This window comes from Melopsittacus undulatus, chromosome 19 (assembly GCF_012275295.1).
Source record: "Melopsittacus undulatus isolate bMelUnd1 chromosome 19, bMelUnd1.mat.Z, whole genome shotgun sequence".
Lineage (NCBI taxonomy): Eukaryota > Metazoa > Chordata > Aves > Psittaciformes > Psittaculidae > Melopsittacus > Melopsittacus undulatus.
The window spans coordinates 3,625,306-3,651,379 of record NC_047545.1 but is presented as its reverse complement, the minus strand read 5'-3'; the positions used below and the strand labels follow the sequence as shown (position 1 = coordinate 3,651,379).

Sequence of the window (26,074 nt, the reverse complement as noted above, 5' to 3'; positions counted from 1 at the left end):
CCATACCCCAGAAAATTGCTTGGTTTAGACAAGGGAGGGGTGTGGGGAAACTCTTGATAGACCCAACAAAAATTACAACTGAGACTACTTCATTACATTGAAATTAATTCTAGAAAAATGCAAAGTAATATTCTTCCAAGTGATCACTTGAATCTCAGTTTTCTGTGAATGGGTTGCTGCTTCTCAATATGTGCAAGTTGGCCCTGGTTTGGCAGTTGCTCATTGCCATCATTCACCTGATGGTCAAAAGAACTACAGTGGGTGAGTATGAAGCACTCTGGCTGATGCTGCAGCTCCCTTTGGGTTCTGAGCCACCTGGTGGCCTTTGTTAGCAGAGTGAGGTTTGGAGGTTAGTTAAGAAAAAGTTAACGAAGCATCACATCAGGTGTAGAAAAACAATTATGAAAATATGAGAGACCAAAACAATTCCAGGACAAGAAACAGAGGGAATATAAAGTAGTGGTTGGGGTAACTGCTATTGGTAAGGGCATGTCGTGATCTCAATGGAAGTCACATGCTCCCTTTGATTACTTTTGGTGAAAGAACTTGGATCATAAAACTATTTTTTTCTTAAAACCCAACATAAATAATAGGGTTTATACTAATTTCTTTAGATTCTTATTGATGTCTCCAGACTGTTTGATGTGTGTGTGCACAATGGGATCACTTCGAAAGACAATGTAACGTGTCAAGAATGATACACCCATTTACTTTGTAATGAATCTATACTAGCTATAGTTTGGTTGGTCATGTGAGCTGCATTCAGGTGATAACAATGATTTATCAGTTACTGTTAAAACTGTCTTATTAAAAGAATTTATTGCCAAGGACTTATTTCTTATTCCAGCAGAGCAGAGAAGAGAAAAAGAACCTTCTTTCCTGAAACATGGATTTGGCACTGCCTCAATGTCAGGTATTGACAAGGAATTCCTTTAATTATATCCAGAGGATTGCATCCTCTTCAACTACAGAAAAAAAGCTCTTTAAAACCTATTGGAGTTATGTTGACACCCTCTGATACCTTCTTGTTCCTTTTCTTCATTACTGCTTTAATCAATAATCTTTCTTCTGGTTTTGAAGTGTATTCACTTTCATAGAGTTGAACCTGCCAGTTGTGAATACACTGCAACCCATGTGTGATTCATGGTGTCAAGAGCAGAGGAATATCTTCAGGGAAGAAAAGGAGCAGTGGTTTGGTTCAACGTATTTCCAGGTCTTACTCTCTTATGGAAATGATGTATCAACAAGTTATTGAGGAGCAAGTGGGGATATAAGTTTGTGGTGTGTGAGGAGATGGAGGCAGAATAGCTGCTTCTGTAAATACTGCTATAGCCTAACAATGCACTGGTGAGTATTCTATTTTAAATTGCACAGAGCCCTTCTTTCTCTTCCAGCTGATGTAACCTTAATTTACTGCCTCATAAATCATGTTTTCCACTGGGTTACAATTGGAACTAAAGCCAAACTGAATAAAACAGATAACTAATCTCTTCCAGAAGCAGCACATCAGGATAATTTGAAGCAATTATTAAAAGGCTTCTCCAGGTTTGCAAGTAAACTTCATTCTCAAGGAATGATTATAAATTAAATTTGACAAGAACTTGCAGCAAGTGTATTCAAATCTGTTCAATTGAGCATGAAATATGCTTTGTAGAAATACACAAAGAATTCCAGAAGTGCCCGTTTGTGCCTCAGCATGCTGGGCCAGTTAATTATAAGTGGGCGAGTGTGGAATAAAAAGTTGCAGATTGCATTTTCTCCACTTCATTTCATTAGGAACAACTGAGTTGAGCATTCCTTGATTTCCACTCTCTTGAGCAGGAAGAATTTTTGGGTTTCTTCTACCATTTATGATTATAATATACAATCCTCAAGAAAACCAAACCCCAACCCAGAAACAAAAGCCTAATGTCAACTTCCCAAACCAATTCTAAAAATTCCTAGAGCCTGGCTGGAGGCTCTAATGGCTGGAAATGTGTGTGTACTTTGGCCCCCCGCCCAGAAGAGTAAGCGCCCTCATGTGTGAAAATAATGTTAATGCTGGTTATGGGCTGAAATCCCAGTGGAAAGAACATCAGCTGCAACAAATTGTCCGGTTAAACAGACTGGAATACTGCCAGTTCTGGAGTGAGAACACCCTTCTGCTTGCTCTTCAGGGCTGAAGTTTATTGCAGGTACCAGCTACCTAACTACAGTTAGGATGAAGACCTAAATACTAAGGAACTAGTGTGCTTAAAAGAAATGAAAATGATTTGGTGCTGTCAAGCCAAGTGCATTTCTCAGGATCTCCACTGCAGTTTGAGGTGGGGAACCACATTCATGGGCCAGATGTTCAAAGGCATAGTGGTCTCTAGGATTTTATCCAACTACTTTTCATCCCTTTCCCACTGTAATTTCAATGCACAGACCAGCACCTGACAGAGTATTATGCTGTGAATGGATGTTCAGAGCTTATTCTGAAGATCTTGTTTTCCACCCCAACTAAGATGCCCATTAGTCTCAAAAGATTACAGAGCTAGCAGCATGTGTATGAGCTCTGGGAAATAAATAAGAATTTGAAGGAAAGCAATCTTAGGGTATACTCATAACTGCCGGTCCTCCTGCCAATGAAGCCATGAGATAGCTAGAGGAAATGCTTTCTGTTCCAGGCAAGGCCAAAGCTTCTTTGCAGGAGGGCAGTTGTCTGCAGAGCAAAATTGTGTTTCTATTATTATAATGCATGGGAGAGGATACCAGATTTATGATATCCTGTTGTGGTGTGCACATTAAAGCTAAACACTCAGGGTGGAAATCTGAATTTTAATGATCAGTTTCAGTCTTCACTGGAAGAAAATCATGGTTTTAGAAATTTTCTGAGTCGGGCATTCCAAAAACCAACCAACAAAGATGTTCCTGAATCAAAATATGCTCCCCTGGATAAGCACTTGCTGAACTTGGTGTCTGAAAAACTTCTCATTTGCCTTTAGGTTCAAGCAGTCTGCAGTGTGGCATTGCCCACAGAGGCATATAATGGGTTCCAACAGAAATCACTTTGATTCACTAGCTGTTAAATGATTGCTGGACTGTTTTTATTCAGGACCCTCTCCTTCTCCTCTCTTGACTTAGTGCAGACATTTGCCTCTAAGAGAAGTGACTCTCTAAGGAGGCTGCAAATGCCTGTAAAGCTTTTAATCCAGGAAGTATTTGTATGTTGTATGCAGAAGCAACTCCTGGCTGTTCTGCTCCTTATAAAAGTGTATACCAAGCCTTTTCTAAGCTGTTGTTCAAAGCAGATGCTGATGCTGTGTTGTACGTTGGCATCTGGAGGGAACTCCCCAAAATGCCTGTGTGCTTTAGCTTCATTCAAAAGCATTTCCTGAATCTGATCAACCCAAGTGATTCCCTGTTCTCTTTGGCAGTAATGTGTCTGGAGAAGCACAGCTGCATGTAGAAGTGCCAGACTCCATCACTACCTGGATCACAGAAGCTGTGGGGCTGTCTGAGGAGCAGGGGTTGGGCATTGCCACTCAAACAGAACTAAAGACATTTAAACCTTTCTTCATCGAGTTCACGTTGCCATACCACGTCATCAGGGGGGAACAGACCAAAATCCCACTGACTGTCTACAACTACTTAGCTGTCTGTGTAGAGGTAACAGCCCTCTTTACTCCTGTTGCCAAGTTACTAAGTCCTAGTTTCTCATCAGAATTTCCTAAAGTGATCTACAGGTTGCAGTAGATAAGGTCTAGAGATAACAGTGATAAGCTCAGATAAAAATACTGCTTTTTCAATCTGAATCAATGTCAAGCTTTATTTGCTTTTAGCTTGACACACTGTAGCAGTCTGAAGTGTCTTGCAACACAACAGAAATACAAATATTGAACACTGTAGGGATGATAACTGGGGAGCTTGTCTTGAACTGCAGAGAAAAATGCCCTTCTAATCAGAAAGGGTTTATTTTGAAAGAGGTTTTTTCCAGTAAATCCTGTCTCCCTAGATGTTTTCAAACACATTATCTGTCTAGCTCTAGTAGTGTCAGTCTGAACTACTCGTAGAATTGCAGAGCTGAAGATAACACTGTCAGTCAAATACATTACTGGAAGGGTTGAAGAATCTGTGTATATTATGATTTTTCTTAAGCATGTTGTGGGTTTCAGTTTTGAGTTGTGAGTTGGTTTTTGCAGCTTAAATTTGCATTCCAAAATTTCCACAGGTCCATGTGAAGATTTCTGTTCCAAAAGGCATAAAGTTTGTTGGGCACCCTGGGAAACACCATCTGACAAGAAAGAAGTGCGTTGCCCCTGGGGAAGCTAAACCCACCTCTATCGTTTTGTCCTTCAATGAGCTTGGACTGAGCAACATCACTGGTAGTATAGATATAAAATTAGCTTGCTGATTGAAGGAGTTTTACAAGTGTTCCTTTGTATTCCTCTTTCAGAAGAAAATTCTTATTACCTTTGTACCCTGAAGTAGAATCATTCATTCCACTGACTGCCAACTTTGCTCTTCAACCTCATTTGTTTCTTAGAAACAGCTTCTCTAACTGTAATGAGCTGAAGAGTCTGTCTGAACACACTTCAGGAGATTCCCTGTTGTGTGATACGTGGTCATGTAAGGTTTGGACCTCTTACCTCTACCTGCGAAGATCAGTTGCCATTGTTTAAAAGAGAATAACAATAAATTCTATGTATCTTTCAACCAAATAATCACTGTGAAAACTGTGCAACACTAGAAACTAGGAAAAAAAGTTTCTCTGTTGCCCTATGACTGTCCAAAAAGTGTCCACTTTTAGGTGTGACCATTCAAATATGGAATCAAGGTGATATAAGAGAGCTGTAATTACAAACCACTCGATATATTGTTAATCAACTGTATCCTAATTCGTTTAGATCATCACCTGAATTCCTGAAGATCTTCCTATCTCAAGATCTCTGCTTCTTTCTCCTTCTGTTTCTTAGCAAAAGCTTTTGCTTACGGTGGAACCAGCTGCTGTCAGGATGGGATGCAGACCTTAAAGAACGGCAAACATTCGGAGGACAATTATCTGGACAGAAGGACCCCAGTGGCAGTGGATTATGTTCGCAGCAGTGTTATTATTGAGGTAAGAAAACGAGAATTTGTAAGAATTCACAAAAACAATTGTAACTGCTTGGCCAAATCATGGAAGTTTTTAGGTAGTCCATGGTATGTAAACTGGTTTAGAGGAATCTACAAGTTGATTTAAGTTTATATTCCTAGAAATGATCAGTTTTAGTGGTTCATTTACAGAAAGAGCCTGTTGGATTCTGAGTTCCTGCCTGTGAGTCTTCAGTAGTGTTCAGAAGAAAAAGGGGTAGAAGTTTTATCAGATAAGCTTGCTCTGTTCATCTAACCAATGTGCTGCAATGTGAGGTTTGTGGTTAGCATCTCTCTAGCTAATGGAATCTAGTGTAAGAACTTTTCTATAAAAGACTTAAACCACTGTACAGCAGCAGAATGTTGTTTCTGTGTTTTGTAAGTAAAACTGAATAGCTGTTACTGCTAATCCAAGCACTGTGTTTTTATGTATGGATTTCTGTCTTTATATAGCCAGAGGGACTGTCCAGAGAATACACCTATAGTGTGTTCTTCTGCCCAAATGGTAAGTTCATGATTTGAATGAGATACCAAATTTGTTTGATTTTAGTTGATTTTAGATGTGGCTTTATCTCATGGGGAAAGAATAATAATAAAACCTCTTTGTTTCCATTTCTGTGTGATTGATGAGTTCTGGGGTGTAGAAAGAACTTCTGAATAAAGAGGCTTTCTTCCCTGGCTGGCTAATTATGAATTTGCTCTAACTGCCCGAGTAATTTCTGGAAATGGCAATTGAATTCCTTTACTTTCGGAACAGGTTCAGCATTCAGCACTGTGGACAGTAACTGTGACTGTGCTGCCTTTGCAGTTGATGTGTTAAAATTCAGTTCTGGAATCAAGTATGTGCTTTCTGCCTGAGATTTGGATAGCTCGGAGTTGACTCCAGTAGTTAAACAGAGATGCTTTTGACCACTAGATTAGAACTGAAAAATCACTTACAGGCTTCATAAGAATTCCAGCTCAGCAGTTTGAATTGAAGGATCTTCTGTATTAGAAGGGAGTATAAATAGGAAATGGGAAGAAATATCCATGTGTACTTTTTTTATAGTTTGCTTAAGAGAGGATGGAAAAAAAGAACATGTACTTAGGAGAAATCTGTTTAAATTTTAGTAGTTAGGTATGAGTTTATTTCAAAGCATTGTGAGTTAAGCTCTAACTCTTACAATATTCCATTCTTTTTCTGACTAGAGAAAATACACATTTCTACACCTAACAAATATGAGTATCAATACATGCAGAAACCTGCCCAGATGACACATTTTGACATCGCTGTGAAAGCACACAATGATGCTCACCTGGCCTTGTCCTCTGGTCCTCATGACATGGCAGAGATGACAGAGATTGTTATTGGTGGATATCAAAATACTAAAACATGGATTTCTATAAGCAAAATGGGTGAGCCAGTGGCCAGCAGGGACACAGCTGGTATCCTCTCCTGGGATGAATTCCGCAGCTTCTGGATCAGCTGGAAAAATGGAGTTATCCAGGTAGTGACTTTATCTATGAAATGGTCTGGAAGTCTCTTGCTTTCTTAAATAGAATTTGAGCACACATGTGGCAGATTTCTATTAGGCTTGCTTAGGAAGGTGAAAGCTGCATTCCTGTTGCTTTTTCTATATTAAGTCTTGATCGGCTGTTTTAATCAGAACACATCTGCTTGCCAAATGATGTTCTCAGTACCTCAGTCTCTGGTGTTTTTAGTGCTAAGTGTGCTGAAAGCTGTGGAGGTCAAGCCTTTGGAATTCTCATTAAAATTCCTTGGATTGTTTTATGGGTGGGAAAGAGAAAGGTACTGATCCATCTGCAGTGTTCTCTGGTGCACACATAAGTTGCTAGGTCCAAGGATACATGGCAAATTGACTTCATACATGTTGGTTCTTGGAACTGCATGGTTTTTTGTTCCTTTCAGGTTGGCCATGGTACTCGGGTGCTAAATGAGTCTATTATTGTGGAGTGGACAGTCCCCAAACAGCTTGAGGTGAAGTACATTGGCTTTTCCACAGGCTGGGGGTCAATGGGAGAGTTTAAAATTTGGAGAAAAGAAGAGACTGATGAAAATCACAATGAAGCATTTACTCTTGGAGTTCCCCACAACATAATTCCAGGATCAGAAAGAGCTACAGCTTCAATAATAGGTATCAATTATGAGGAGGTATCAGTAGGTACCAATTATCAAATATGAAGAGATGCTCCAGCTGTTACTTGCTTCTGACCAGTATTTGAGTAATCGTCTCCAGCTAAGATAGAGGTTGTCGCAAACGTGTATGCTGCTTAATTCTGGGACAAATAATTGTTTGGGGGATTTTTGGTCACTTGTTTGAACCCTGTTTGAGTTGACAGAGTCTTAAAGTTGATACTATCCGAGGGCTTTGCAGAGGCACTGTCTCTTAGAATCCGTAGAATTCATTTCATAATCAAAAATTGTGCTGTGTTTAAACTCGGAGCCTAAATTGGAGAGTCATGGACAATGAAACTCTGAAATGTGAAATTTCTTTATCCCAGCAAGAGCTTGAAGGGCTAAGACTTAACATTTGAAGGACTTTCAGTTTATGATGTAGTTTCTTTAAGATGACTGTCTGTAGCTAGTAGAATTTAGTGTAGTCAGGTGGATTTTAATTGTAAGACATCAAAAGGAAGTAAAGCATTTCCTTGCTGCTGAACATACTGCCTCTTTTTCAAACAGGAGATGTGATGGGTCCTACCCTGAACAACTTGGACAATCTTTTGCGATTACCATTTGGATGTGGGGAGCAGAACATGATCCATTTTGCTCCTAATGTTTTTGTCCTGAAATACCTGCAGAAAACCAAACAACTCAGTCATGAGGTGGAGAGCGAAGCTACTGATTACCTTGTTCAAGGTAACTTCATTACACTTACAATCACTAGCATCACATTGTACTTTCTAATCAACAGTGTCCCAAGTGATAAAGATTCATTGTTTCTTGTAGGATAATCTCACAGATGAACAGATTTTAACGGCAAGATGTTTACTCTTGCTATGTAGCCAGCATTTCCCTTCAATAACTCCTATTTTACATGCTTATTGCTTTCTGTTTTATCTTTCTTTTCCTTTAGGCAGCTTATTTCTATGTTTAAACATTCCAGAAAGTCCAGGGTAGTTACTCTAGAGCCATACAACAAAGGCTTTTATGTGTCCTTTCAGTGTCCTGTCCTACCTCACTAAAGAGCTCAAAGCTATCTATCTTTTTATGCACTGTTTTTCTCAGTGCTTCTTTGGGAAGAGCCACATGCGGAATAGTTTTATAACTAAATACGATTCTCAGGACAAGTCAGTGATCATTAAGAACAAGAATGACCCAAAGGGACAAAGCTGTCCTGTGTATGTGAGTCAGACAATAGTCATGTCATGAAATCAGAGGTGACAGAATTAGGTGGTTCTTCTCTGCAAATATAAATCTTAAGTGTAATGTGTAATCTGTTTCTTGTATTCAGCAGCAAAAGCCCACTGCTGCTTCCTTTGCCTGGCTACAGGCATTTCACTTGTCATTTCTTGTGCTTGCTGATAGCAGTGAGACAAAGATGATTTTTTCCTAGTCCAGGTCAGTGTTTCCTTTGCAATATTATTTGCTTTTGTTGCTTTTCACAAATCTGCAACCCTGCCAGGTTTTCAGCTCCAAACTCTGCCTGATGATTAACCCTTACAGAATAAACCCTCAAGAGCTTTAAACTTTTCTGTGTGTACTGGAGCCCTGCCAAGTGTAAGGTTTTAGATGGTAAAGTCTGTTTGCTTACTCTGAAGGCTTTTGTGACTTACCAAGCCAGAGCACTCTTTCATCGCTTAGTCATCCATCGTAGAAAGTGCTGCTACCCAACAGTTTCCATATCCTGCTCTTTAGAAGTGGCCTGAGCTAAACTAGGCAGTCATTTTTCTGCTTTCCTAAATGCAGTTCTACAAAAGCAGGTGAATGGGGGATATCTAGAAAGCTGAACCTCTCCTGTGAGTCTAAGCAGCTAGGGAAGTGCTTAGAACATGAAGATTTCAGGAGCAAGTGAGACATAAAGTCTGTTCCACTACCAGCCTAGCAAGCAATAAGGAATAAAAGTAAGAGCAATGAAGCATAAGTCAGCTCAAAATGAATACTGGAATGAAAGAACAGAGGAAATAAGACTGATACAAAAATGTGAGTACTTAATTTGTCCATCTGATGCATTGGAAAGGAACACTTAGGAAATATTTAAGGGGAAAGTAAGTTATGTAGAAGAAAAGCAATCTAATGCTTTCTGCCACATACTTGTATATGTTCCACAACCCCCAGGCAAAGATGTTTTTACTACAAGAGCATCATTAATCTCTAGAGCTTTGTTCCTCCCATTTTTCAAACCATTCTTTCAGTGTTCCCTAATACTATTGGAAGGCTGTAGAGCAACAGAGAAAAGCGTAGGAGTCACAGGCAGTCCTTGCTCAGGGGTTGCCTGTATCTGGAGAGGTCAACAAAGAAACATTCTGGAAATGAAAAAGTAATCCATTCCCATAAAAACATCATGCAGTATGGAAGAAAACAACTACTTGTGTCAGAGAAGTAAGTGAGCACTGTCTTTGACACGAGTCTTCTTGCAGGTTTGACATATCTCCATATCAGAAATACCCATTCTGAAGGGTTTGGTTCTGGTGGGCTTTATCAATGGGTGTGTTCTGTATTCCTCAATAGGGAGGAGTTCCCTTTATTAGGAGGGGCTGTTCACGGTTGTAAGACAAACAGGTTTGAGAAGCAAATTATTTTCCTAATAGGAAAAGCATTTTGACTATTTTCAGTCTCAAAAGACATTTCAGTAGAGAGTTCTTCTCTTCAGCATTCAACATGGAAATGTCCATCTGCATGGTGCTTTCAGGAAACTGGATGGAGAATGGCTGTAAGCTTAAATAAAAACCTTTCTTTTAATACTGCATCTTTTCAGAGGGATATCCCATTTTTAACAGGAGTTGTAGTCTTCCAGATGTTTGCCTGAATGGGTTTCTGAGTAAGCTACAGTGTACGTACACAGAGCTGGCTCTATCCCTCACAGCAAACTGAGAGATTGCCTCGGGCAGCAGAATCCCTTACACTAGTGCCAGATGGGCTGAGTCCTCATTCACTTGAAATACTTGTTTTCCTCTATGTGAGGATTTTGGACTCCCCAAATTCTTTTGTGACTTCCAGGCTACCAGCGCCAGCTGACCTACAAGAGACAAGATGGTTCATACAGTGCTTTTGGCGAGAGGGACTCCTCAGGGAGCATGTGGTGAGTTGCTATTTAAAACAGAGTTAGAAACTTCAGTGTTTGCTAAATGGGAAAAATACACAATTGGCAAGGAAAGAGGAGTAATTTTCCAGCTTCCATCATGGTATCACACACAGTGGAGAATAGAAATCATACCCGATGACCATAGACTTACTGTTTCAGTGCTGCTGAGTGTTCATACTACATTAGTAGGTGTATTATAGCTGTTTCAAGACTGAGGGGCAGTTAAGATAGTCACACCTACTTGTATATCCAGGCTTTAGGCCTTTAGGATCATATTTAGTCTACTGGAGTTGGAGTAGCAATACATGGGACATTTAAGCACCTAATTCTTCTAGGGACTGGAGCTTCACCTGAAGCATGTACAAAGAAACTTGTTGTCTCTGGAAGTGGCAGAGGCTTCTACCAGGATAGGAAAAAAACCCACCACCAAAATCAACCCCAAAGAAGTCTTTCTCCCAAATGTTGTATATCCCATCATGGATGAAACAGAATGGTACAGATTTATGCCCTGACAATGGAGATGCAGAACCTTTCAGAGTCAAACATGAAAGCAAGAAACTGAGAAATCAGCTCATCTCACTGATGTCCCCCTTAGGGAACCATGGCCTTTAAGGTTGTGCTACATCACATCAGTGTGCTAGTTGACTGTAATGGCTCAGATGTAGTAGATTCTGGTCTTCGTTCATTTGCTTGTAGTCATTTGTCTTCTCCATCTGCTCTTTATTGTGCTTTAAACTGATTTTCTTCAGGAACTCATTCGAGGGGAGGTACCACTTCAATGCTGCTGCTGCCTCACTGTTCCTAAGATTGTAAACTTTTATCTCTGATCTGGCATCTCCCAGTCCCTAGATGTAAAATATGGTGACACAGGATTACTTAACACTTGAAAAATCCCCTGCCAGGCAGCATGCTTTCTACCCTCCCATTCCTTAGAGGCATGTAAATGGAATGATTCAATTTCCAAAGCTGGCCAGAGTTCACACTTGTTGCATGTCAGAGGTTTAGAATTCCAAAAACACTCCTGTTGCTTTCTTAAGACTTAATTCTGTATGAAGTCTACCACAGCCTCAGACTTTAGCAATGGATTTCTTTTATTTTTAGTTAAGATAGTAACAAAATTGGAAAATTTACTGCTCTCTTTTCAGGTAATTCCATATTTATAAGGAGATTGATTCTTAATTTAAAAGCTGTAATAATTTGGGTAACAGATGAGCACCCATAAAAGGGAACTGAATTTCGAAGTGTGTCCTAACTAAGACAAATATATCTTCCTGTTACCCTTTTCAGTTTAATTTGACCCTTAATCCTGCACTTATCCCCAAGTTTGGGCAGTGCTCAAGTGCTTTTATTATACCATCAATGGTTTTTAACAGTATCTTGTGTTTCCCCAACATGATTTTGAATAGTTGTGCTTTCTAAGAATGTTGTCTTCCCTTCACTGATACATTCTTCTAACTTTGTTTTCTCAGTAAAGATGATAAATTCCTATTTACAGGCTCACAGCTTTTGTCCTCAAGTCCTTTGCACAGTCTCGTGGGTTTATTTTCATTGACCCAAAAGAGCTTACAGCTGCCAAAGACTGGATCATCCAGCATCAGAAAGAAGATGGTTCTTTTCCTGCTATGGGCAGGATACTAAACAAGGACATTCAGGTAAAAACTCTACAGACTCAAAATCATGTAATAGCAGCATTTGTAAAGTTATTATCAAAGCATGAACTGATGCAGTTTCCTTGTGCTTAATACAAATATTACACTGGAAAGGCTACAATAGTACAGGGAGAACCAGGAGAATTTGGGTGTCTGTGTGATGTCCCACGGGAATGGACACCAAGATGTCAAGTCTTATAAAACACTTCAGAGTCATGTCTTGGAGTATGAGGTTCTGTGCATTGGGTGCGTTTTCAGGTTATTCCTAGGGCAGGAAGCTACAATGTTGGGTTGGGCTCCTAAATTTCATACTCCTCATATGCAAAGCAAAAGAAGGTCCATGATGGCAGAGCTTCCTTTATAACATAATCTTTGTCTTGCTCAAGAGTCATTTTATCCAGCGTCCTTATTTCTTGTTTTCACCCAGCGGTTTCTGTTTGTTGCCTTCCAGGGTGGAATCCATGGTAAGATCTCCCTGACAGCTTATGTGGTTGCATCTCTTCTGGAAACAGGCGTAACTTCTGAGGTAACAAAAGCTGGGTTAAAATAGCTCTCATGTTCTACATGTTCTACAAATTCTCTCTTTTTTTTGAACTTGATTTTACTGCTGTTCACTCTCAAAGGTTCTGTGCTCACTAGAATGATAGCATCCAGGTCACAGAGGCCATTGGAAAGCCTTGAGATTAGTCGAAAATTAAGGAATTTGTTCTGGAGTTATTCAGGGTGATCTCCCATCCTTCAGCCATCAGTTCAAGGATCATTCTACCAGAGCAAAACTCTTCCCTGCAATCCCATCCCACAATCTCTCATAGAAATGGCTGCAAAAAGTGTTTTCTGCCTTGTCATTTCAAGGTGGGATTGTGGCCTATGCACATACTGGTGGCTTGCTTATATATACCCAAAACTCTAAGTAGCTGAGTGCTAACAGCAGTTTAACCAGGGCTGCACAGGCTTCAGGGATCCAGGAAACTTTTGTGGTCTGCCTTTGCTACAGTGGCCAAAATGCTACTGCTATTAGATTACAGTCTCTTTGGAGAGCTGCACTCCTGTAATGTGCTGGATTGAGGACTCTGGAGGAAAATGTTTCTTTTCTTTGTAATGAGACAGAACAGGAACACTACAGAAAAAAGAATAGCTACAAAGGAACGTGCAATTACACTGCATCATGTCTGAAGTATGAAAAAACCAATCATTTCCAGTACAACTGGTGTTATACTGGAGAATCTAGAGATTCCTTCTTGAAAATCATGCTTAAAAGGGCTTCTCTTGTCTGTTATATTTTTGCCTGCATTTAATTTCACTAGGATGGAGATGCTCAGGTAACACCATAGTTAAACACTCCCAGTCCGACTGGGAACGTGTCCACTTGCAGCTGCACTGAGCACACCATGAACACTGTTCTTCACCAACCAAGGGAATGAGTGGGGGTGGACAAGGTCTGCACAGGCAGAGCTGGAGGTATAATGGATGTTGCAGCATGTCCTAGTGATCTGTAGTCAAACAAAAGCATTGCCTATTCAGGCAAACCCCAGTGAGTTCATGGAGCCTTTGAAACAGCCAGTGTAAAGGGCAGTATCTATTTTAAACCCTGTGATAATCTCAGCACTTCTGATGCCTTCCCTCTAGAGCTTGATGAGTGAAACCATACTGCTGCTGCAGGCAGATACCTCCTGACCCCCAGATCTTGTAGGAGTGGAAGGCCTTCAACCTTATTAAATATATATATATATATATATATATATATATATATCTTCCAATGCTCATAGAGTAACTTTCTGCCTCCCTGTCAGCAGTTTCCCCCCTCTTCGGAGAAGTGATGTGATGCTCTCTCTGGGCTGCTGTGTGTCAAGACAGCCCTAGCATTTTTATTTGCTGGAAGTGCAGTTTATGTGGATCTAATGGTTTTCCTAGAGGAGATTTGCAAGTGTTACTAATGATCTTAGCTAGGAAATGAGGAAGGGGAAGGTTAGTGCCACAGGGAAATCAAAGGAAACTAAATTACATCAAGCCCAATTAAATTGTTTCTATAAATTATCAGAGCCACGTTCCTACATGGTGAGGTCATTGAGGGAGTTAATAAAACATGTTTGTTGGCTGCAGGGACCCCTGGGAACCTTGGCCTTTATTATCCTCTGGCGTCTGCTAGACGCTCCAGAGTGTCAGGAGCACAATCAAACATACAGTAGAGAGTTCACTTCTGCTCTGTTCATCTGCTGCCTTGCAGGGGCATGAAATTTCCTCATCTTTAGGGGGGAATAAATGTGACTCAGATTTAGTCTACGTCATTCTTGCTCTGCTGTTTGCTCCTTTTTTCTTGAATTTGTGATGCATGGCTTTCTTTAAGGAAAGGAAAGAGTTAGCTTCATTCTGTAGAGAGTAAAATGCATCTTTCTTAGTGTGTTTTTGGTTTGCAATGAGAAATAAAGTAAGTCTAACTTTTGTCACATAGAGGCTGGTAATATGTCTGGGCTCTTTCCCCTAACTATAGGAAGAAAGAACAGCTGTTGACAAAGCAAAACACTTCTTAGAGTCCAACTTGTATTCAGCAGAAGATCCCTACACTACTGCCCTGACTGCATATGCCCTGACACTGCTACACAGTCCCTCTGCTGCTGTGATGCTGCGGAAGATGAACAGCATGGCTATTACACAAGGTACTGTGCTCCTAAGGCCAACCTGGCAACCCCTGAACTGCCAGTCCTCTTAGAGGAACAAACAAATAGCCCTTGAAACTGGAATGATGTGAGTTACTTGAAAGCATGAGGTCTTCCTCACAGCACAATTTGGCTTTGTAAGGCAAGAGATTTCCTGATTCTCTGTAGAAAGGGTACCTTAGTTCCATGCATGCAGCTGATGCTGAAGGAAGGCAAATTGCACCAGATGCTCTGCAGCATCTTTCCTGTCAATACAACAACATTGCATTTCCTGATGCTGTATTTTCATCCAAAATCCAAGAATTCCCAGTTTGTCACACTGAATTATTTTTGTCATTGCAAAGGGAGCCTCTTGCCCAGGAGATGCCTGTCTAAAAGGAAGGACAGTGCAGTTCAGGGCAGGAATCTGTTCTTTGAGTCAATGCACAAATAGAATTTGACTCTTCCCCTTTACAGAGGCTTAGCTGCACTCCTGCTATAATAACATACAGATGCCACTGTCCTGTTTTTCTAGATGGCTTTACACACTGGAGCTTGACAGGAACTCTTGCTACTGATGAAGATACCTTCATGGGATTTAATGATGGGCTCTTGCAATCAGGTACTTGTACTGCAAAAACAGAGATAAGGGATCGGGCTGCAGCAGCAGGGCAATGAGTGCATGTGTTTATATAATTTTATATAATACAAGGGATTCTAAAAATGGCAGTGATCTAGGAATCTAGGGATTGTACCCCCACCTTTTATTGGCAGTCACTGCCATTTCAGCTGATTTCCTAGACTTTTCACTATCAAAGCCACAACAACAGGGAACGATGCTATAAATTTCAAGTCACTTAAAGCCATTGACTCTTCTGACATGACATAGATGGTATTTTAATTGCTTTCTTTCTCCACCCCTCCTTCCAGTTGTTTCTGCAGAAGTGGAAATGACATCTTATGCCCTTTTGACATACACGCTCCTAGGAGACGTGGCCTCTGCACTCCCAGTAGTAAAATGGCTTTCACAGCAAAGAAATGCACTTGGAGGATTCTCATCTACTCAGGTGGGCTGCCTGCAAAAAAAGGAAGCTTTGATGCATGCATAATCAACTGTGGAAATCAACTGATTCAGGAATGGTCAATGCACAGTTTCTGTCTAGAGTCTAGGTGGTAACTATCCATGTCCTGGTAAGAACTAAGGCTTTTCAGTGCTCTTTACCACTTCTTTCTTGGACTGATAATTTGAAAGGAGCTTAGACTTTGTCCTTACAGATGCCTTTGACAAATAAATTGAACAAAATCTACTATTTCTTTTCCTAACTGAATAAATAAGGAAGATTTTGCTACCAGAAGCTAATGACTGTACAGCGCGGTGCTTGTTTGTAAGTTTACTATGTTCCTGTACTCTGATCCCTAGGACACGTGTGTAGCCCTGCAGGCTCTGGCTGAATATGCTATCCTTTCTTACGTTGGAGGAGTCAACCTTACCATTTCCTTGGCTTCTACTAATCTAGACTACCAGGAGACATTTGAGCTTAACAAGATGAATAAAAAAGTCCTTCAGACTGCAGTGGTAGGTGCTTTTGTGTTCACGTAGCTGAATTTCTAAAGCAGTCCATGTGAGCTGGGTTATGAATGACAACTCAGGTAAGTTCAGAAATGGTAAAAGCACAAGATAAATGCTGAGATCTTGGAACTTTCTAGAGTTTTATGTCTGGCTTCTGAAGCAAAGGAGGCAGCAGTCAAAAGGCATTTTTCACCACAACTAATGCCTGATGCTTATTTTGTGCTGCTGCTTATTTCTACCATTGTTAAAGGCAGGTGGCTGGAAAGTATAAGCTATACTCACTCCACTTCTGCAGTCTCCTTTATAACCAGAAAGATAGTTTGTACAGAATTGATGTTCATTTCCGTTCTTGTCTATGTCTTAACTGTGGATTCTCCACAGATTCCCAGTATTCCAACTGGACTGTTTGTGAGTGCCAAAGGTGAAGGCTGCTGCCTGATGCAGGTAAAGTTGCCATGGGGATGGAGACATACAGTGATGTGAGCATCATGTGTGATGCAGATGATCTCTGAACTCATAGTCTGTTTGCTACATTTTTAATCCCAGTTTGTTATGAGGACGAAGTTACACTTTGAATTTCTCTCGAAGTAATTATATTACATGGTGTTGCTTTTAATTCATAGAAGTAAATGTGATTGTACCAGGGTGAATCTGCTCTGGTTCACCCTTACCTACATGTAACTGTGTTGTAAAGCCTCTGTTGTCTCTGTGCCACCATTACCCCTCTCTCAAGAGATCTGGTGTTCATGCTGCTCTTTAGGGAACATTTGTAGATGCTGTGAAATGTTGGGGTCTAATAACCTGCCCTAATTTGGTTTTGTTTTCCCTCCTTTCTGCTTCAGATTGATGTCACTTACAATGTACCTGATCCCATTGCCAAACCAGCTTTCCAGCTCCTAGTAAACCTGAAGGAGCCAAAGTCAGAGCAGCACCTTCAAGCTCCAAATCCCCTGCAGTCTGTCTCTCCAGATGAGAATCACCCTGAAGCCCTGCACAGAGAGAGGGCACTGGTGGATGATGATGACCCAGCCTCAGATCAGGACCATCGGGAATACAAAGTCATACTGGAGACATGCACTAGGTAGGAAATTCGTGTCCTGCCTCTTTCTCAGAGACAGTCTAGTTTGCTGATCAGCACATCTATATTGATACGCTCACCGATACAGGAAACATACCAAGTTCTTCTGGCTGTATATAACACAAAAGCACTTTCTCAACCACTTTTCCCTTTGCCTGTGCTGCAGCTTGTAGTGGGGAGGTAGGCTTACAAAGTCTTGTCAGTCCCTTGAAGATGCCTGTAACTAAGGAGCTTGCCCTGCATCAACACAACCTTTCTGTTGTTTCTGAAACTTCTGCTCTGGGAATTGCTGGAGCAAAGACAGAAATTTGAGAGGAAGCCCAGTCCAAGGAGATTGATTGCTTGGAAAGAAAACAAAAGCAAATGAAATACTCCCTTTCCTTCCCTTCTTCTAATGATGCTCTTTTAACTCCTTCATCATCTTACTTAGGCAATGCAAAGAGAGGAATGTGTCTAAGGATGACAACTGAAATGTTTTGAGCTTGGGGATGCTCTTCAGAATGTAATTAAGTGTTGTCAGGCTCTGTGAAGTCCTTGGGATGCTTTCAAGGACTTAAAGAGAAAACTGGATGGGAAGTAGAAGGCCGAGATGTCTAAGAGAATGGGGATAATACAGATAAAGGGCTACTATGGGATCTTTTTAGTGTGTGTGGAGTTAGACTGGGATTAACAAGGTTTAATGTCTCTAGGAGATTGTCAGCCCTGAGCTGTCTTACACAAAGCCAACTGGATCTGGCCACAGACCATCCCATGCTACTGTGTGCATATGGGCTGGGGTGTGGTGTTACACCCAGGCTGGCCCCCTGCAGTGCTTCCCAGAGCTCACACCCACGCTGGCTGTGAGGGCCTCCAAGTAGCCCTGAGGAGCCAGTTCAGCCCTGGCAGATTTGGTGCTGAAAGCTGTGTACTGTGTTTTCTCTGTGATGGGCACAAGCCAAAAAGCCCTTCTGGGTCCAAGCTTGTGCTCTCTGTGGTGCAAATAAACAGCAAAAAGGTAAATTGCCAAGGAGGGATAGTTCAGAGCTGGCTATATGTGAATGCAGAGAGAACACACATTGTTCTGGAATCAGCAGGAACTTCTTTGTACCTTGTAGACTCCTCTGCCATTCTGCAAGAAGTAGAAATCTTTTTGCAGTGGCCCATATCTACTTTCCCCTTCCTGTTTTGTTTTTCTTCAGTGACAACAAGTCTGAAGTGCAGTAGGTTTTGAACTGTCCACTGATATTATAGAGTCCAATACAGGCAGTGAATTCTTTTAACACTAGTAACGTGAGAGTGAGTTCACTGACTCAGTAGCAAAGTGTCAGTTCCATGCTGGAGGGAAATAGCCGTTTCCATAACTCCAGTGTTGAATGACTCTGTATGGAATTGGGAGTAACATTCCTCTTCCACCACAGTCCATTTACAGCCCTTTGCTTAGGAAAGAGCAGAAGTGTTTTCTACTCCAAGGGGTTATTTCCTTTTTTACCAAGTGCATTTTCTCAGTAAGTAATTGAAAAATAAGGCAAGCAGCCCCACAGGAGACTACATCCTCCCTTGTGCTTTTCTGCTTCCATTTGCCTGGACATCTGCATCTCTGACCGCTGCGAGTTGTGCTTAATTGTTGTTGCAGAAAAGCAGAAAAGAGGATTTTGTCAAACCAAGTAGACTGGGGCTTTCAAGAAGTGCTTCCGAGAAGAGCAGATCCTTTCAATATTTTCCTCTGAAGTTTGTTTCAGTTGTTCATGTACCATTTGTTACCTTGATGCTGAGTTTGTTTTCATTCTTTTTCTCTTCTCATTGGAAGATGGCTGCATTCTGGATCTTCTAACATGGCTGTCTTGGAAGTGCCATTGTTCTCAGGCTTTCGTGCAGACATTGAGAGCTTAGAGCAGGTAAGATGTTGTAGTGAGTGCAAGGTATGATCTTGGGCCAGGAGCTGGCTCCCTCATTGGGAGGGATTCCCTTTAGGGAGCAGTGGAAGCAAGTGCCACTGAACGTCAGAAGACTGACTGAAAAGATGCAATTACAACTGGGGGGGCAGGAGATTTCAGATGGCAAAATATTTATCTGAAAGGAATAAACAGATGCTCTGAGCAACATTAACAAATGTAGCAAACATGGCCAAATGCAGGTTTGTTACTGAGCCCAGTGCACAGTAATTAAACAAGACCCATTGGAAAATGCTGAAGTGAAAATGTGCTCTAACAGGAGCTGTTTATAGCTTCTTAGTGGGCTGTGTTATCTCCAACATCTGGATTCCATTTCTTTGGAGGCTCTGTGTCTTGGAATTTTTTGCCCTTTTCTTTTTTTTCCCCCTCTTCTGGGAGAACATCATGTTTATTGCAACCCAAACTGAGGTGGACAGAATGTGCCTCATACCCAGCCAGCTCTCTAGGGGACAGAGGGCTGTATCTTTAGCTGAGCTTTAGACTTTGTGGAAGCATTACAGTGTATCTGGTCTGGTTCATGGTGCAAATAGTCTTTAATTGAATTGAATTGGAGAGGTGTAAAATCTTTGCATCTTTGAGAACTGCTAAGGAGCTAAAGAACATTTTACTTCCCAAGGATCTCTTCTGTTATAAACTTCATCATCCTGGGAGAGGGAGGAATTAGTGGAAAGAATTTTAAAGTGGAATTGTACTGAAGACCAGAGAGTTTAATTTGACATCCTAATTCAAGGAAAAGCACACATGTTTTGTCTTCTCTAGGATTTCACTTGATTTAGCTCATTCCTAATCTAGACACCACTGCAACTGCTTGGAGAAAATGAGATTAATATGTTCCTCTTGAGGGGTGTATAATCCCTGTCACAAGGGCTGTCACTGAAGCCAGAGAAACCTGTGTATTAGTCCCTGAGAAGAGAATTGCATCCTTTCTGCATTAGGGAGCTGTGCTGGAATACTTGTACAGAGATGTGTGGTGTTCAGATACGAAATTATTCCCATATAGAGAAATATCAAATCACTTTGCATGTTGAGAATTCTGTTTTCAAATGCATGCTTGTAAAACTTTCCCTTTTTTATTTGCCTGTTAACCTTTGAGTCTGATGATGTTCTCTCTCACATGCATCAAATGGTGCAACAAACTGAATATGGCCATCCAAATGAGGCAGCACCAGCAGTATCCCTGTGGTAAGAGAAAGGAGGAAAATTAGGTGAGGGTTTGGGTAGCGGCTTTTGGTTGCTATTTGATCTCCTGCCCAAGGTGCTCGAGGGACAGTTGTTTGTTCTGCTTTCAAAGAAGTTCTTTTTCATAGTAATTTACACCAATAATGGCAGAAAAAGTATGCATGGAAAACTGGCTTAGGACCAGAGAACTCAAAGAGGGACAGCAAGAGAACAACAGGATATCTTTATGGTGTTAAGCCCATGGAATGTTTTATCAGCAGAGGGAAAGAGTTGAAGCAAAGAGTGGGAAGGGAAGAACAGAAAAATGGTTGGGTTAAGTACTAAATCCCTGCACTCTGTATTTTTCCTGAAATGGACCAAGATATTACAGAAATGGGAGCTCCCATTGCCCAGGCTCTACTGGGTGAGTATTTCTTTCGCCACTTTCAGTGAGGAAACAGAGTTAAGAGGCTGAGAGTCCTGAGAAGCACCCATGTGCTCTTGTGCTGCTGCTGCACAGGGGTTATTCTCTAAGCTGAAAGAGCTCTTCAGCACGTTTTCTCTAGCACTAAGCAGATCAGTTGGTTGTGCTTTCCCTTGTGGCATCTGGTTGCCTCTCTGAAACCCATGTTCCTGGTAGAGAAGCAACAGAATCCCAGTGTAGCCCCATCTGCTAGGGGCTCTGGGCGTGGAACAGGAGGTGGTCTGTTTTCCTTTCTTCCCCTGTCTTAATGGGAAAAGAAGCCAAATCTCTTAACTGTAAGGCTGAGCTCCTGCAGCCCAGAGCTGATCCAAGTTAAGTCCTTGCAAGTCTCAGAAGGATGTCAGCTACTTCATGCAATGCATAAAGGCACAGACACAACCCCTATGATTTCTCCATGGCTATCAAACGCGTATCCAAATCATGCTGGCAAAACCGGAATTCTACTGAAAACCCAGTACCAGTTTTGGGATGTATTTTGGACACCGCCTCCAGCAGAGGCAAACCCTGGTGTTCCCACTGCTGCATTTTCTTGCTAGCCCAACCTTTCCCTCTCCTCCTGGTGAGGAGGAACAGGGCTGTAAATCACTCTGCCTCGCCTGTTGTTTGCCCTCACAAGGGAGCAGTGTGCGCGGAGCGGACCCCCGCGCAGCGCCGGGGCACTGATGGTTAATGAATGCTCTGTTGAGGGCAGCCCCCCTGGCTCTGCAGCCACAAATCCTCCTAATAATGCTGGGTGTCGACAAGGTCAGGAGGTCACCACAGGCTGGTATATATCAAGCTTCACCAGAAAAATGCAACTTTAGCTGAGCTGAGCATTTCCCGGTGGCGCCAGCCTCTCCAAGCCCTCATAAAAGGACTGTCTGCAGCCATCTACTGCTGAGTAATAACAGCCACCATCAGGCCCCTAAAATTATAAGGACAAATTAAATTGGCCCTTTCCATATTGTGTGGTACCTAAACACATGTTCCTTTGCTTGTTACAGTAATAGCAGGAAGCTGTGTGCAGGGTTTTACAAGTAGAAGCAGTACGCTGAAGAAATTCACAGTTAAAGCTGTTGGTAACAGGTTGGGTAAATTCCACCAGAAATGCTTTTTGCTTCGTGTTGCTCTTTCTAATACACCATCATAATAATGCTTTGTTCTCCTTTCCACAGAGTGTTTGTTCTGAGATCTCAAAATCACTTGGGATCATTAATGAAAAACAAGGCAATATTATCCTGATGTCCACATGGGGCTGTCTGACAGAGAGGTTAAAGTAATAGGGCAGTTTGGAGAATAGAATTTAGGTGTCTGCTCTGGTCCTTCCCCTACTCCCCAAACTGGGGTTAAAACACAAGAGTCCATCATCCCCCCACCTTCTGGATTAAATGGTTTTCACATGATAGATGTGTTCTGAGTACAGTTTATCAAAACAGTAATGATTGATTGACTGATCGAGTACGTACAGCATCATAGTCCTTATAATACTGAGGTGTTAGTATTCCGAATAGGGAAATAGGAGTTACATAGGAGTAATTCTTTCAGAAAGCTTCAAATAAGACTTTGTAGCATTTACATTTTGGTGGTGATTCATTTGATTTCTGTATGAGGAAGGTAGTTACTAGATTCTTGAGGTGGTACAGTTCACTCCATAAATGAGGGCCCTTGCACTTGCCTCTGAAGACCATGATCATGATACACACAGAGCCCTGGTGTAAGCAGGAGTTAGAGTATTTTTACAAGTGGCTGCATTAGATTAGGGGCAGTAGCACCCCAGATATGGGAAGTACTCTTAGATTGTGTTCTGATACTTCTAAGATAAGTCCCAGTAAATCACAAGCAGAAGAGGCAGTCTGTAGGCCTGACAGGCACAATGCAAATTACAAACCCCTGGGCCTCAAAGGGAGAGAAGATGAGCAGCAAAAGCCTGGCCTGACCCCGTTCTTCAAGAGGATGCCAAAGGCTCTTTCAAATGGCTGCTCTTTTCAAATGTAAGGATTAATTTTCCTGGCAGAAGAATGTTGTGGATATTTCAGCTGGTGGGAGAAGAGGACCTTTAATATACCCAAGTGTGATCCAGCAGCATCCTTCCCTGGCGCTCTGAAGGAATGTAAAGAAGAGACTTTATTGAGTGCTTGGAGTTTCTGACGTCTTGCTTGAGCCTTGATACTGAAAACAGTCGTGGAACTATTGAATTAGATTATGAATTGAGGTGTCAGGCATAGTCTGAGGGAGATAAGTGCACCAAGAGGAGCTCTAAGCATTAACCACCTTGCAGGCATTCCTCATCAGGTCACAGAAAAGACCACAGATGCCTTTTTCCTCAGTTGTATGACAGCAATTGCGATCCCCTCTGCATTTCCCTTCTGTTACTGAAACATGCTTTTCCAGCAGAAGAAATACATGGGGTTTAGTGTCTGATCAGTTTTCTAGGCAGTCTAAAATCATTCTTACTCTCTGATTTCAACCTGTTCTCTATAAAATGAAACTAAACCTGTTGATTTTTTTTCTCCTCTCCCAGTTATTGATGAACAAGCAAATTGGGTTAAAACGATACGAAGTGGATGGAAGAAAAGTCCTTTTTTATTTTGATGAGGTAATGACTTGGTTATGTTACTTTTCCAGGCATAGGTACAGTGTATTGGTGTTGATGGTTCCTCACAGATGAGGATTACCATGCAGCTTTAACTGGCCAGTTGCTTGAGCCTCTGTTGAGGCAGGTAGCTGCTGTGGGTTTGCTTGGAAAACAAAGCATAAGAAAGGCAGGTGATTAGCTTCAGCCCATAGAGAATTTGTGGGCAGATATCACTTAGGTTTTGCCTCAAAATAATCTTACCTTAAGGTACAACTATCATTGCTAAAAGGGCAAAGTAAAAATGCAGTCTAATTTAGATCTCATAGCACATACCTGAGAGTGGAAGATGAGACCTCTCTTGGCATGGTCATCAGCAGTAAACTGTTAGCTAGTTGGATTAGCAAGCTGACTGATGACAAGTGGTGTTAGGTAAGCCAGGGAATACAGTTTGGTATTCAGCTTTGCCATTGTTGTATGGCAAGTATGTGCTTTAAGGGCTGTTTTAATTCACCCTGTTTGCCTTTTACTCCTCTTTGTTTCTATACCTTGTATTGGAAGTGTCTTCACTCCTCCCAAGTGTGGGGCACAGTGTGTTACATTAGGGGTAAATGCTACATTTGTTTGTCTCTCTCTTCACTTGAAGGGCAGGGTTTGTTACAGAGTGTTTTACATGATTTCATACAGATTCCTAGCCAGTGCATGACCTGTGTAAAGTTCCAAGCTTTCAGAGAGCATATAGTTGGGAAAACAGCTCCTGTTCCTATCAAAGTGTATGATTACTATGAACCAGGTAGGTGCCTATTCTTCTTTGATGTTTGGCAGCATTAGACCTTTAGGCGTAAGGCTCAGTTGTGACTTCTCATTCTTGCTGGCTTGCAGCTTTTGAAGCAACTCGTTTCTACAATGTGAGTGAAAACAGTCCCTTGGCTCGGGAGCTCTGTGATGGACCAACATGCAATGAGGTGGAAAGCTCGGCTAGCCAATGGGTTGGTAAGTTGCATCAAAGCCAAGCAGAGCCCACAGGTATATTTCCCAGGAGTTCAGAACTTGAAATACTATTTAATAAAATGCTCTATTTCAATAACTGTGTTAGTGGAGGTTTTACAAAACATTGTGGCATAGCAGCAGTGTTAAACTTCTGACAGCCCAACAGGCCAATGTGCTCTGCTCTTCAGTCACCACAGTGGCTGTTATTTGCTTCAGAGGCAAGATAGAAGGTATAATTCTGGAAGTACCTGCACAAGGTGAGACATATTAATAAACATAAAGGTAAAAACCCTTTAAAATGCAATTTGATTTTCTCTCTTGAGAAGATCTTGCAATAGAGTTCCACAATAGAACAATTTCACACACCAGTGAAAGGAATAACCTTCCCCCAAACCTCTATGTTCCCTTCTGTCCTCTGTGCCATACAAAACAATTGCTTCATCCTGGACCTGAAATCTGTCTCAATATGGTTCCTTCAGAAAGACAACAGACCTTTCAATTTTACCAAGTCTGTAAATTGCTATGAGATGTTTCTGTTTGCTTTCCAGGCTTTGTTCACTCTGGGCCATGCAATAACATTTTTGGCTGCTTGGAGGATGAGTATTTTGAACAGTGCATGTGTTCGCGAGACTGCGGCTATGATGGGGAGCCTGTGTGTGGATCAGATGGACAGATTTATCCCAACCATTGCCAGATGGAAGTAGCATCCTGCAGGAATAATACAAGGATAGAACAGATGCCCATGTCTCAATGTTCTGCCTGTAAGTTTCACTTGGTTCCCTTTTCTGTTATGATCTAATTGCAAACCACCACAAATCCTCATCTAGCCAAATAATGACCTATGTGTGATAAAGAGGAGAATTCAAAGCCTATGTGTTATTTTGCCATTCATACTGCAGCCGATTAAATTATAATCTTTAAGTTATAATGTTTCTGCTTAGCTCAAAATAACTGGTTTTCTGTCCTTGTGAATGCATGTTTTACCAAGCAAAATGAACTTCAAAGAAAAGTAGTGAATAGTACGAATAATGCTAATAAATGAAGTGAATAATCCTAGATAAAAGACATCCCTGAAATGTAACATTCTTTGGAGATCCTGCATGGGCTTTCTAGATGTGCAGTGTAGTAACTCAGGGAAGAGTGCATACCACCTCTGGTATATGTTGTAGAGATTCATTAACACATTTTATGATTGATGCTTTGCTTTTATTTATAGCCAAGAATTTGCCAGAAGAAAGGGACACACATTCCCACCCAGCTGAGCAGCCCAGTGTCCAACAAGCTCCAACAGGTAATAACAGGCCTTTGCATTTATCCAGAGCCTTTTTGTTTAGCAAGGTTAAAGCTTATCCTATCACTGTGTAAAAGTGTGTATGGCTCTCGAGCACATTTGAGTAAAGATGGTGAACTTCTTCAGCTTTTAGAACAGACAGAACATTCAGAAATCGGAAAAAATGAAGAGGTTAAGGAAACTTAGGGTGATCACTATTCAACATCAGACTAGCTCTTCTAGTCCTTTTCCCTCCTGGAGATCTTGCAGGATCTGCTTTATTCAGTGCCCATACAAGATTTAGATAATTGTTCATAGGAGAGGGCAAGGGACCCTCCTATTTTCTCAGCCTTCTTAGGTTTGAACAGCACCCACACCTCTGAGTTTTTCTTCAACAGGAAGCTGGAAAGATCCCATTTA

The 26,074-nt window shown here is 41.4% G+C and overlaps 1 protein-coding gene across 4 annotated transcripts in view; it reads left to right on the top strand.

The window, feature by feature from the left end:
- Positions 1–26,074, top strand: part of CPAMD8 (C3 and PZP like alpha-2-macroglobulin domain containing 8) — a 45,190-nt gene that overhangs the window by 13,535 nt on the left and 5,581 nt on the right. For 3 of the 4 annotated variants that reach the window (XM_031042280.2, XM_031042277.2, XM_031042279.2), the window contains exons 19-41: positions 848–913; positions 3,399–3,630; positions 4,193–4,346; positions 4,938–5,080; positions 5,548–5,599; positions 6,283–6,581; positions 7,004–7,229; positions 7,778–7,954; positions 10,256–10,337; positions 11,836–11,992; positions 12,441–12,515; positions 14,478–14,643; positions 15,158–15,244; positions 15,553–15,689; positions 16,043–16,198; positions 16,574–16,636; positions 17,035–17,273; positions 19,057–19,144; positions 23,344–23,418; positions 24,082–24,187; positions 24,277–24,387; positions 24,933–25,145; positions 25,601–25,675. In XM_031042280.2, the coding sequence (XP_030898140.1) occupies positions 848–913; positions 3,399–3,630; positions 4,193–4,346; positions 4,938–5,080; positions 5,548–5,599; positions 6,283–6,581; positions 7,004–7,229; positions 7,778–7,954; positions 10,256–10,337; positions 11,836–11,992; positions 12,441–12,515; positions 14,478–14,643; positions 15,158–15,244; positions 15,553–15,689; positions 16,043–16,198; positions 16,574–16,636; positions 17,035–17,273; positions 19,057–19,144; positions 23,344–23,418; positions 24,082–24,187; positions 24,277–24,387; positions 24,933–25,145; positions 25,601–25,675 (3,179 nt within the window). The remainder of the gene's footprint in view (positions 1–847; positions 914–3,398; positions 3,631–4,192; positions 4,347–4,937; positions 5,081–5,547; positions 5,600–6,282; positions 6,582–7,003; positions 7,230–7,777; positions 7,955–10,255; positions 10,338–11,835; positions 11,993–12,440; positions 12,516–14,477; positions 14,644–15,157; positions 15,245–15,552; positions 15,690–16,042; positions 16,199–16,573; positions 16,637–17,034; positions 17,274–19,056; positions 19,145–23,343; positions 23,419–24,081; positions 24,188–24,276; positions 24,388–24,932; positions 25,146–25,600; positions 25,676–26,074) is intronic. The other variant, XM_031042278.2, reaches the window with a different exon arrangement.